This window comes from Palaemon carinicauda, unplaced genomic scaffold (genome assembly GCF_036898095.1).
Source record: "Palaemon carinicauda isolate YSFRI2023 unplaced genomic scaffold, ASM3689809v2 scaffold1553, whole genome shotgun sequence".
NCBI classification, from domain to species: domain Eukaryota; kingdom Metazoa; phylum Arthropoda; class Malacostraca; order Decapoda; family Palaemonidae; genus Palaemon; species Palaemon carinicauda.
Window position 1 is genome coordinate 2645 of NW_027169096.1, and position 12356 is coordinate 15000.

General features: G+C 32.9%; 1 protein-coding gene across 1 annotated transcript; it reads left to right on the forward strand.

Annotated features, from left to right (window-relative positions):
* The first annotated feature begins 2779 nt into the window (after window positions 1-2779).
* On the forward strand, window positions 2780-8057 carry LOC137635653 (uncharacterized). The gene is made up of 4 exons (XM_068368114.1): window positions 2780-2890; window positions 4955-5017; window positions 5896-6081; window positions 7043-8057. The coding sequence occupies exons 2-4, from the start codon at window positions 4987-4989 to the stop codon at window positions 7255-7257; spliced, it is 432 nt and encodes a 143-aa protein (XP_068224215.1). The 5' UTR covers window positions 2780-2890; window positions 4955-4986; the 3' UTR covers window positions 7258-8057.
* The last annotated feature ends 4299 nt before the right edge of the window (window positions 8058-12356 follow it).

The following is a 12356-nucleotide window of genomic DNA, read 5'->3' on the forward strand; positions in this document are numbered from 1 at the left end:
AAAGGGAAGCCCTGGGAGTCGGTGCAAATCTGCCTCACTAAAAAGAATTGACTATAGCCCGTAAAAGATAATAACAAAGTAGGGTAAAAATTGCGGTCGCCTGTATTTCACTGAAATACGGCTGAATATGTATACTGTCAATTTCACAGAATATTAACTTGGATATCTAAATGCTTTAGACAGAGAGAGAGAGAGAGAGAGAGAGAGAGAGAGAGAGAGAGAGAGAGAGAGAGAGAGAGAGAGAGAGAGAGAGAGAGAGTATATACTGTCAATTTCAGAGAATAATAACGTAGCCAACTGCTTTTGACTGAGAGAGAGAGAGAGAGAGAGAGAGAGAGAGAGAGAGAGAGAGAGAGAGAGAGAGAGAGAGAGAGGAGAGAGAGAGAGAGAGAGAGAGTGTATACTGACAATTTCACAAAATACAATTTAGGGAAATGTTGCAATTATCCAATTGCTTTTGAGAGAGAGAGAGAGAGAGAGAGAGAGAGAGAGAGAGAGAGAGAGAGAGAGAGAGAGAGAGAGAGAGAGAGAGAGAGTGTATACTGACAATTTCACAAAATACAATTTAGGGAAATGTTGCAGTTATCCAATTGCTTTTGAGAGAGAGAGAGAGAGAGAGAGAGAGAGAGAGAGAGAGAGAGAGAGAGAGAGAGAGAGAGAGAGAGAGAGAGGGAGAGAGAGAGAGAGAGAGAGAGAGAGAGAGAGAGAGTATACTGACAATTTCACAAAATACAATTTAGGGAAATGTTGCAGTTATCCAATTGCTTTTAAGAGAGAGAGAGAGAGAGAGAGAGAGAGAGAGAGAGAGAGAGAGAGAGAGAGAGAGAGAGAGAGAGAGAGAGAAAAGTGTCCATCAAAGATACATAACCCCCAATTTTTCATTCCCCTAAACACAGTTCCGACTTCCTCCATTCCCCCTACCCCATTCCACCTCCTCCCTACCTCCCCTTAAAGATAAAAATCTTAATTTTTTACCTCCTTCTCTCCCTTCCCTTGGTTCCTGGTTCCTGGTCCCTAATGGCTCACGCCGCAAAATATGTTTGCGGCCACTCTATCGCCTTATAGATAGGTGCAAAGCTTCTTGGCTTATTCTTATTATTGTCATTAAGCTTATTTTACCAGTACTATAGATAAATTAAAAATTAAATTCTAATTCTTTACTTTTATCCAATTCTACCTTGAAATCTGATAAGTTAACAATTATTTGTTTTAATTTTTTTTTTTTTATAATTTTTCATTACTTCTTAAATAGTTTATTTATTTCCTTGTTTCCTTTCCTCACTGGGCTATATTTCCTGTTGGAGCCCTTGGGCTTATAGCATTCTTGCTTTTGAAATCTGATATGATAACAATTATTTGTTTTAATGTTTTTTCTTTTAATATTTTATTTTAACTTTTCATTACTTCTTAAATCGTTTATTTATTTCCTTGTTTCCTTTCCCCACTGGGCTATATTTCCTGTTGGAGCCCTTGGGCTTATAGCATCTTGCTTTTCCAAGTTGTAGCTTGGCTAGTAATAATAATATCATCAGTCTTGGCAACCTATTGTGGTCAGTTTGGACTTTTTAAATTCTTCTTTCATTGCCCTTTAGGATTTTGCAACTATAATTATGTCTATTTTCATTAATTGTCCTAATTTTGGCCACGAAAATAAAAGTTCAGTAGTATGTTCTTCCTCTTTGCAAAGGTTGCACAAATCATCTACATATTTTCCCCTGAAATTTACTTTTAAATTGAGCACATTCAATCTTGTCTTCATAGTCACAGATGGTTTAAAATTACTGGAACAAAGATGTATGTCTATTGTAGGTTCTAGAACTTTCAGACATACGGCCCCCAAGACTTATACAATAAGCTCCCACTAGACATCTGAAAGATTTTGAAAAGTACCTACATTTATGTCTAGTTTCATTAACTGTCCTAATTTTGGGCATGAAAATAAAAGTTCAGTAGTATTTTAGTTCTCTTGCTTGAGGGTACACTCGGGCACACAATTCTATCCGATTTCTCTTTCTCTTGTTTTGTTAAAGTATTTATAGTTTATATAGGAAATATTTATTTTGATGTTGTTACTGTTTTTAGAATATTTAATTTTTCCTTGTTTCCTTTCATTACTGGGCTATTTTCCCTGTTGGGGCCCCTGGGCTTATAGCATCTTGCTTTTCTAACTAGGGTTGTAGCTTAGCAATTAATAATAATAATAATAATAATAATAATAATAATAATAATGATAATAATAATAATAATAATAATAATAATAATAAAGGTTACACAAATTATCTACATACTTTCCCCTGATATTTGCATTTAAATTGACCCTTATTATTATTATTATTATTATTATTATTATTATTATTATTATTATTATTATTATTATTATTATTATTATTATTATTATTATTACTCATCATTGAACATGAAGTAGCTGTACTATGTATGAGTACTATAAACAGAAATATGGGTTGGCAATGGGACAACCTCTTAGTGCACCCCTAGCAAATGTCTTTCTATGTTGTTATTATTATTATTATTATTATTATTATTATTATTATTATTATTATTATTATTACTAGCCAAGCTATAACCCTAATTGGAAAAGCAAGATGTTATAAGCCCAAGGGCTCCAGTAGGGAAAAAATAGCCCACTGAGGAAAGGAAATAAAGAAATAAATAAATAACGAGAACAAATCAACAATAAATCATTCTAAAAACAATAACAACGTAAAAACAAATCCATTTCTCTGATATATGTCTGTGGGCCATTTCTATAAATCTTATTTTTTCCCTAATTTTGGGCTTCTGGCAGAATGGGTCACCCGGAGCGAAACTCTCATCCAAGACACAGACAATCTGAAGAAACTGGTGAGAGGACTTCTATTCAGGGAGGCAGGTAAGTAAGAGGTCAACTGAGGTCAGGAGGTCAATCAAGAGGTCAGTCGATCTTTTAAGGTTATTACCTCCGAAAACGAGGTTGGAAGGAGGTCATGTTTTAGCCCCTGTTTGTGTGTTTGTGTGTGTGTGTTTGTTTGTGAACAGCTCCAGGCCACAATTTTAATCGTAGAGTAATGAAACTTGCAGATATTAACTGTTATGTAAAAAAAAGTAATGATTAAATTTCGGAAGGTCAAGGTCAGAGGTCAGGGTCAGAGGTCAAGATCACGGTCAAGCAAAATGTCCATTGTCTGTGTGTGTGTGTTTGTTTATGAACAGCTTCAGGCCACATTTTTAATCGTAGAGTAATGAAACTTGCAGGGATTAACTGTTTTCTAAATAACTGGAAATAATTAAATTTTGGAAGGTCAGGTGAAAGGTCAAGGTCAAGGTTAAGAAAAATGTCCATTGTGTGTGCGTTTGTTTGTGAACAGCTTCCTGACCACAATTTTAATCTTAGAGTAATGAAACTTGCAGGGATTAACTGTTAAGTAAAAAAGTGGAAATGATTAAATTTTGGAAGGTCAAGGTTAAAGGGCAAGGTCACGGTCAAGCAAAATGTCCATTGTGTGTGTGTGTTTGTTTGTGAACAGCTTCCTGGCCACAATTTTAACCGTAGAGAAATGAAACTTGCAGGGATTAACTGTTATGTAAAAAAAAAAAGTGGAGATGATTAAATTTTGGAAGGTCAAGGTTAAAGGGCAAGGTCACGGTCAAGCAAAATGTCCATTGTGTGTGTGTGTTTGTTTGTGAAGAACTTCCTGGCCACAATTTTAATCGTAGAGTAATGAAACTTGCAGGGATTAACTCTTATGTAAAAAGCTACAAATTAGTAAATTTTGGAAGGTCAGGTCAAAGGGCAAGGTCACGGTCAAGCAAAATGTTCTTATTGTGTGTGTGTGTTTGTTTATGAACAGCTTCCTGGCCACAATTTTAATCTTAGAGTAATGAAACTTGCATGGATTAACTGTTTTATAAATAATTGGAAATAATTAAATTTTGGAAGGTCAGATTAAAGGTCAAGGTCATGGTCAAGCAAGATGTCCATTGTGTGTGTGCGTGTATTTGTTCCTGAATAGCTTCCTGGTCACAATTTTAATCGTAAAGTACTGAAACTTGCAGGGATTAATTTTTATGTATAAAACTGGGAAGAATTAAATTTTGGTAGGTCAAGGTCAAAGGTCAAGGGCACGGTTACGCAAAATGTCCAATTAAAGAAATCAGCCATAAGTTTGGACGTCGTTGTCACAGAGACTTCAAACTTGGTTCATATTTGAGTGTATGGAAATCCATACCAATTAATACTTGTTAAGGTAAAACATACCAAAAATACATATGCGCACAAAATGTGTCTGTATATTCAAGTAACAACACACAAACACACACACACACGCACACACACACATATATATATATATATATATATATATATATATATATATATATATATATATATATATGTGTGTGTGTGTGTGTGTGTATATATATATATAGATATATATATATATATATATATATATATATATATATATATATATATATATATATATATACATATATACATACATATATATATATAAGTATATATATACATATATATATATATACATATATATATATATATGTATATACATATATATATATATATATATAATCTATATATATATATATATATATATATGTATATATATATGTATATATACATACATATATATATATATATATATATATATATATATATATATACATATATATATGTGTGTATATATACATATATATATAGATTATATATATATATATATATATATGTGTGTGTGTGTGTGTGTAAATATAAATCACATGTGCTTGTGATATATATTCATATATATATATATATATATATATATATATATATATATATATATATATATATATAAATTATATATATATATATATATATATATATATATATATATATATATATGTATATATATGTATAGATATATAGATAGATAGATAGATAGATTATCTATTTTAATTCCAGAGGCCAAGAAGAAACTCGTAGCCCTAACGACCATGGTGAGGAATTTGCTGACATACTCCGGAGGTAATCATATATATCATTTTTCTAATATCCATTTATAGAAATAAGGAATAAATTAATGATATATTTTAAAAAAAATCAAAAGATGAAAAATACGATGTGTACGGTGGTTAGTAGTTTTTCTATAGCAATTTTAGATGTCAGGATGCCAGAGAACTTCAAATCAATCAATCAATCTAATAGCAACAGCTTGTAATAGATGCAACATTTATCCATCCCATCTTATGATGAGTGATGTTTATTCATCTTTGATGTATTATTAACATTATTTTCTTCATTTCATGAAATGGCTAGCGTCAAGTTGCCATTTAATGTATTATTAACATTATTTTCTTCTTTTCATGAAGTGGGTGGCTGCGAGTTGCTATTTAATGTATTATTAACATTATTTTCTTCTTTTCATGAAGTGGCTCACTGCAAGTTGCCATTTAATGAATTATTAACATTATTTTCTTCTTTTCATGAAGTGGCTCGCTGCGAGTTGCCATTTAATGTATTATTAACATTATTTTCTTCTTTTCATGAAGTGGCTTGCTGCGAGTTGCCATTTAATGCATTATTAACACTATTTTCTTCTTTTCATGAAGTGGCTCGCTGCGAGTTGTCATTTAATGTATTATTAACATTATTTTCTTCTTTTCATGAAGTGGCTCGCTGCGAGTTGCCATTTAATGTATTATTATCATTATCTTCTTTTCATGAAGTGGCTCGCTGCGAGTTGCCATTTAATGTGTTAACATAATTTTCTTCTTTTCATGGAGTGGCTCGATGCGAGTTGCCATTTAAAGTATTATTTACTTTATTTTCTTCTTTTCACGAAGTGGCTTGATGCGAGTTGCCATTTGATGTATTATTAACATTATTTTCTTTTTTTCATGAAGTGGCTCGTTGCGAGTTGCCATTTAAAGTGGTTCCATACGTGGGATGCATTTTCCTCGATAAAGTTGGTTCCACGTGGGAAGATGGTCGAGCTAGATGCAACCAGATGGATTCTGACATATTCTTGGCTGAGACACCGAGGCAATTTCTACAGCTGTCACGATACTACAAGAACAATGATCCTGGCAGTAAGTAGCCTAGCCTAACCTGACCTAGACTAGCCTAATCTACCCTAGCCTAGCCTAGCCTAGCCTAGCTTAGCCTATCTTAGCCTAGCCTAACCTACTCTATCCTAGCCTAGTCCTAACTACCCTAGTCTAGCCTAGCTTAGCCTAGCCTAGCCTAGCCTAACCTGGCCTGGCCTGGCCTAGCCTAGCCTAGCCTGGCCTAGCTTAGCCTAGTCTAGCCTGGCCTATCCTAGCCTAGCATTATCTACCCAAGTCTAACCTAGTTTAACCTTCTCTACCCTACCCTAAATCAATGAATTTATAGCCATAACATAGGGATATATATTGATGTTTCTGTTCCTCCTTTGTTGACTGAATGCATCGTCTAAGGCAATAGATGTAACAGTTAGACAAGATAAATTCTTTTGTAAGACTTTAAAAAGACCCCAAAATTACAGGGAACATCACAATACTGGCAACGTAACCTAAAGGATAGATGTTTTATGTCAATTCTTTCGCTTCATTGCATTTTCTGAATTATCTTTAAAACATTAAAATAATGTGGGTTTTATATCAAAAGATATATAGTTATTGCCACAAAATAAAAGTTACTGAAGGTCTAATCTACATAACTATGTTAAACATCAGGTAGATTTGCTAAAATTACTTCCAAAACCAAATTTATTGGCAAAACTATAAATGAATCATCGCTAAATGGAAAAAAATTCCCCCTACCCCCCAAATAAAAATTTCATTTCATAAAGTACATGGATATTAATTTCTATGTATAGATGGTGTACTCCTGAAGTTGAAATGAAACTATCAATATTAATGATTAATCCTACAAGGAAATTTGTTGTTGCAAATTATGATCATCACTTAAGGCTTTTCAGTTTATTTGCAGGATGTTCAATCTGCTTGATTTTTACTGATATATTTAGATACAAGAGTAACTAATTCCATTTTTTCCCTTTCGTCTCAGACACAGACATCTGGGTCGGTGTCAAAGGCGGCTTGTGGCTTAATGGCCGCGAACCTGAAAAGGAGGAATGGATTCCAGGCGACCCAGACGACGGCGTAGCAGGCTGTGGTCACCTGGAAGCATGGAGCGCCTGGAACAACACGCCAAGGAGATTTCTCCTGAGTGATCACATGTGCCATGGCTTGGCCTGGACTGTGTGTCACAAAAGACCTTAACAAGAGAACGTCCTGCTACTTGGTCTGCCTAAGCACAGTGACACTCTAAGACCTCGAGATGGAGGAATGGATTCCAGGCAACCCAGACGACGGCACAGCAGGCTGTGGTCACCTTGAAGCATGGAGTACCTGGAACAACATCCTCAAGATGGAGGAATGGATTCCAGGCGACCCAGACGACAGAACGGCAGGCTGTGGTCACCTGGAAGCATGGAGTGCCTGGAACAACACGCTAAGCAGATTTCTCCTCAGTGATTACGTGTGTCATGGATTGGCCTGGACTGTGCGTCACAAAAGAACTTAACAAGGGAACGCCCTGCTATTTGGTCTGCCTAAGCCAAGTGACACTCTAAGACCTCAAGATACAAATATTCTATTCCATATGACTTTATTTCAAGGTTTGGAAGACATATGCATAAATATACAGTATTATCAAATGTTAGTTATAGAAACACTACCTAAGCATATTATTAGATTTTATCTAAAATGATTGATGCAAATTATGTGTGCATGTACATCTTCAACATGTAAAACCTTACAATATATATATATATTCAATTCTCATCTATCGCATTGCTTACTTTCCCGCAAACAAATAACGTATGTACTACTTAGTAAACAATACTATTTACACAACATAAACAAAGTTGAAGTGAGAACTCTAAACTAATGGCATTTCTCCAACGCAACGCAGAAAGACGACCCACCATATATTTATAGACTTAAAAGTTTCACTGTTCAATTGAATACATTAAATAGCATACTTCGCAAAATACCATTTCACCATAATTTAACTAAAATGTATCTTTGATATATAAGACAGTTCAAATGTTCATCCTACCTTCGTTTTATTTACCTTATTTGATAAACTTATTTCATAAATACTGTCAGTCCAACCGTTCCAGAAGGCTTAAATCACTGGCAACACCACCACTTACACTTTCTGCATAGCCTTTACAAGTTCTGGAAGCATTGCAAACGTTATAGAGGCTGTGTAGTGTGCACATGGTGTTATAGCTAGTAATTTTAGACTTTTGGAAGCGCTAAAAACAAGTTGAGGCTGTCTGACTAAAGAACTTTCAGTGATTTGAGTTTTCTGGAAGCATTGTGAATGTTTTAGAGGCTGTGTAGTGTGCACATGGTGTCATAGCTAGTAATTTTAGACTTTTGGAAGCGCTAAAAATAAGTTGAGGCTGTCTGACTAAAGAACTTTCAGTGATTTGAGTTTTCTGGAAGCATTGTGAATGTTTTAGAGGCTGTGTAGTGTGCATATGGTGTTATAGCTAGTGATTTTAGACTTTTGGAAGCGTTAAAAACAAGTTGAGGCTGTCTGACGGAAGAACTTTCAGTGATTTGAGTTTTCTGGAAGCATTGTGAATGTTTTAGAGACTGTGTAGTGTGCATATGGTGTTATAGCTAGTGATTTTAGACTTTTGGAAGCGTTAAAAACAAGTTGAGGCTGTCTGACGGAAGAACTTTCAGTGATTTGAGTTTTCTGGAAGCATTGTGAATGTTTTAGAGACTGTGTAGTGTGCATATGGTGTTATAGCTAGTGATTTTAGACTTTTGGAAGCGTTAAAAACAAGTTGAGGCTGTCTGACGGAAGAACTTTCAGTGATTTGAGTTTTCTGGAAGCATTGTTAATGTTTTAGAGACTGTGTAGTGTGCATATGGTGTTATAGCTAGTGATTTTAGACTTCTGGAAGCGTTAAAAACAAGTTGAGGCTGTCTGACGGAAGAACTTTCAGTGATTTGAGTTTTCTGGAAGCATTGTGAATGTTTTAGAGACTGTGTAGTGTGCACATGGTGTTATAGCTAGTGATTTTAGACTTCTGGAAGCATTAAAAACAAGTTGAGGCTGTCTGAGGAAAGAACTGCCAGTCATTTGAGTCTTCTGGAAGCGTTACAAACGTTATAGAGCCTATGTAGTGTGCATATGGTGTTATAGCTAGTAATTTTAGACTTCTGGAAGCGTTAAAAACAAGTTGAGGCTGTCTGAGGAAAGAACTGTCAGTAATTTGAGTTTTCTGGAAGCATTGTGAACGTTTTAGAGGCTGTGTGGTAAGTAGTAAGTGCATATGGTGTTGTAGTCAGCGATTTGGGTCCTCTGAATGCTCATGGAAGAGCCTTTTGAACAAAGGCGAAATGATAAATAACTAGTGGGGCAGTCAATAGAGCGCATAAGTCTGCCGCGGCAGCTTATTTCTCGACCTTTTGCTCCACCTTGACCTTGACCTTTGATCTTAACATGTATTAATTACCGTGGATTTTCATACACTCAAATATGAACCAATTTTGAAGTCTCTGTAACAACGATGTCCAAACTTATGGATGATTACGTAAATTGGACATTTTGCTTGACCGTGACCTTGACCTTTGAACTTGACCATCCAAAATTTAATCCTTTCAAGATTTTTACATAACAGTTAATTCCAGCAAGTCTCATTACTCTACGATTAAAATTGTGGCCAGGCAGCTCTTCACAAACAAACACAAAAACAGGGGGTAAAACATAACCTCCTTCCAACTTCGTTGGCGGAGGTAATAATAATGTAATATTGATGTAGGATGTTGCTTCTCTTATCTGGCGATTGAATATATATTAGAAAATGATTTTGGCAAAGATGTGGAATTGAAAATGCGAAATAGCAACAGTCAAGATTATCTAAATTAAGAACGTAGTGTGAGCCACGTCAGTGAGCGTTACTAACTTATCATTTTGAAAGTTTAACATTTTGCAATTTTAGAATATAGCAAGTTTAGCATTTAGCAAGTTTAGCATTTTGATAGTTTAACATTTTTGTAATTTTAGAATATTGTAAGTTTAGCCTTTTGAAAGCTTATTTTGCAATTTTAGAATATTGCAAGTTTAGCATTTAGCAAGTTTAGCATTTTGAAAGTTTGAAATTTTTGCAATTTTAGAATATTGCAAGTTTATCATTTTGAAAGTTTAGCATTTTGAAAGTTTAACATTTTGCAATTTTAGAATATTGCAAGTTTAGCATTTTGAAAGTTTATTTTGCAATTTTAGAATATTGCAAGTTTATCATTTTGAAAGTTTAGCATTTTGAAAGTTTAACATTTTGCAATTTTAGAATATTGCAAGTTTAGCATTTTGAAAGTTTATTTTGCAATTTTAGAATATTGCAAGTTTATCATTTAAAAAATTTAGCATTTTGAAAGTTTAACATTTTGCAATTTTAGAATATTGCAAGTTTAGCATTTTGAAAGTTTATTTTGCAATTTTAGAATATTGCAAGTTTATCATTTTGAAAGTTTAGCATTTTGAAAGTTTAACATTTTGCAATTTTAGAATATTGCAAGTTTAGCATTTTGAAAGTTTATTTTGCAATTTTAGAATATTGCAAGTTTAGCATTTTGAAAGTTTAGCATTGTGAAAGTTTAACATTTTGCAATTTTAGAATATTGCAAGTTTAGCATTTTGAAAGTTTATTTTGCAATTTTAGAATATTGCAAGTTTATCATTTTGAAAGTTTAGCATTTTGAAAGTTTAACATTTTGCAATTTTAGAATATTGCAAGTTTAGCATTTTGAAAGTTTATTTTGCAATTTTAGAATATTGCAAGTTTATCATTTTAAAAATTTAGCATTTTGAAAGTTTAACATTTTGCAATTTTAGAATATTGTAAGGTTATCATTTAGAAAATTTAGCATTTTGAAAGTTTAACATTTTGTAATTTTAGAATATAGCAAGTTTAGCATTTTGAAAGTTTAACATTTTGCAATTTTAGAATATTGCAAGTTTAGCATTTAGAAAGTTTAGCATTTTGCAATTTTAGAATATTGCAAGTTTAGCATTTAAAAAGTTTAGCATTTTGCAATTTTAGAATATTGCAAGTTTAGCATTTTGAAAGTTTAACATTTTGCAATTTTAGAATATTGCAAGTTTAGCATTTAAAAAGTTTAGCATTTTGAAGGTTTAACATTTCCAGTTTTAGAATATTGCAAGTTTAGCATTTAGAAAGGTTAGCATTTTGAAAGTTTAACATTTTGCAATTTTAGAATATTGTAAGTTTATCATTTAGAAAGTTTGGCATTTTGAAAGTTTAACATTTTGCAATTTTAGAATATTGCAAGTTTAGCATTTAGAAAATTGAGCATTTTGAAAGTTTAAAATTTTGCAATTTCAGAATATTGTAAGTTTAGCATTTAGAAAATTTAGCATTTTGAAAGCTTAACATTTTGCAATTTTAGAATATTGCAAGCTGAGCAATTAGAAAGTTTAACATTTTGTAATTTTAGAATATAGCAAGTTTAGCATTTTGAAAGTTTAACATTTTGCAATTTTAGAATATAGCAAGTTTAGCATCTTACAAAATAACCATTTTGCAAATTTATAATTTTCAAACTATAAAAGGACTTAAGTCAGCCTGTTTTACCATTTGGTAAAACAAATATAAAAAACCAGCAAAGAAACTGACCCAAGCACAATACCTTAACAGTAGAACACAGCATATCCACCTTCGCACTCCATTATGCAAGGAATTCCGTTTAACAGTCAACGAGATACCCAAAACAGAGACACGAGTGAAATCACAGTGCCTTCTTCAGAAGTCCCTCTGAAGTTACGACTGAATTATTCGAAGCTTTCAGCTTACATAAAGGGTGAACGTATTCAGTATGCAAATGAGACGTGGTGATTGTCGGCGCCTCAAAGGTATATTAATCCTTTTATTTATTTGTTTATTTATTTGTTTGTTTAAGCGCTCTTTCTATTCTCTTTATGCAGTGGGACGCAAATTCACCAATCCAAGTGTTGGTCAGCGCCATCTATTGGGGAAAAATGAATTTATTCTTTCTGTTCTCTTTAAGCAGTAGGATGCTTTTGGTGTGGTTATACTTTCTCGGCTAGTGTTTTTCTGAGGGACTATATAATCGTTTTTCCTTCAGCACAATTGAGATATCTGTATATATATATACAGTATATATATATATATATATATATATATATATATATATATATATATATATATATATATATATATACAATATATATATATATATATATATATATATATATATATATATATATATATATATATATATATACATATATATATATAAATATATATATATAC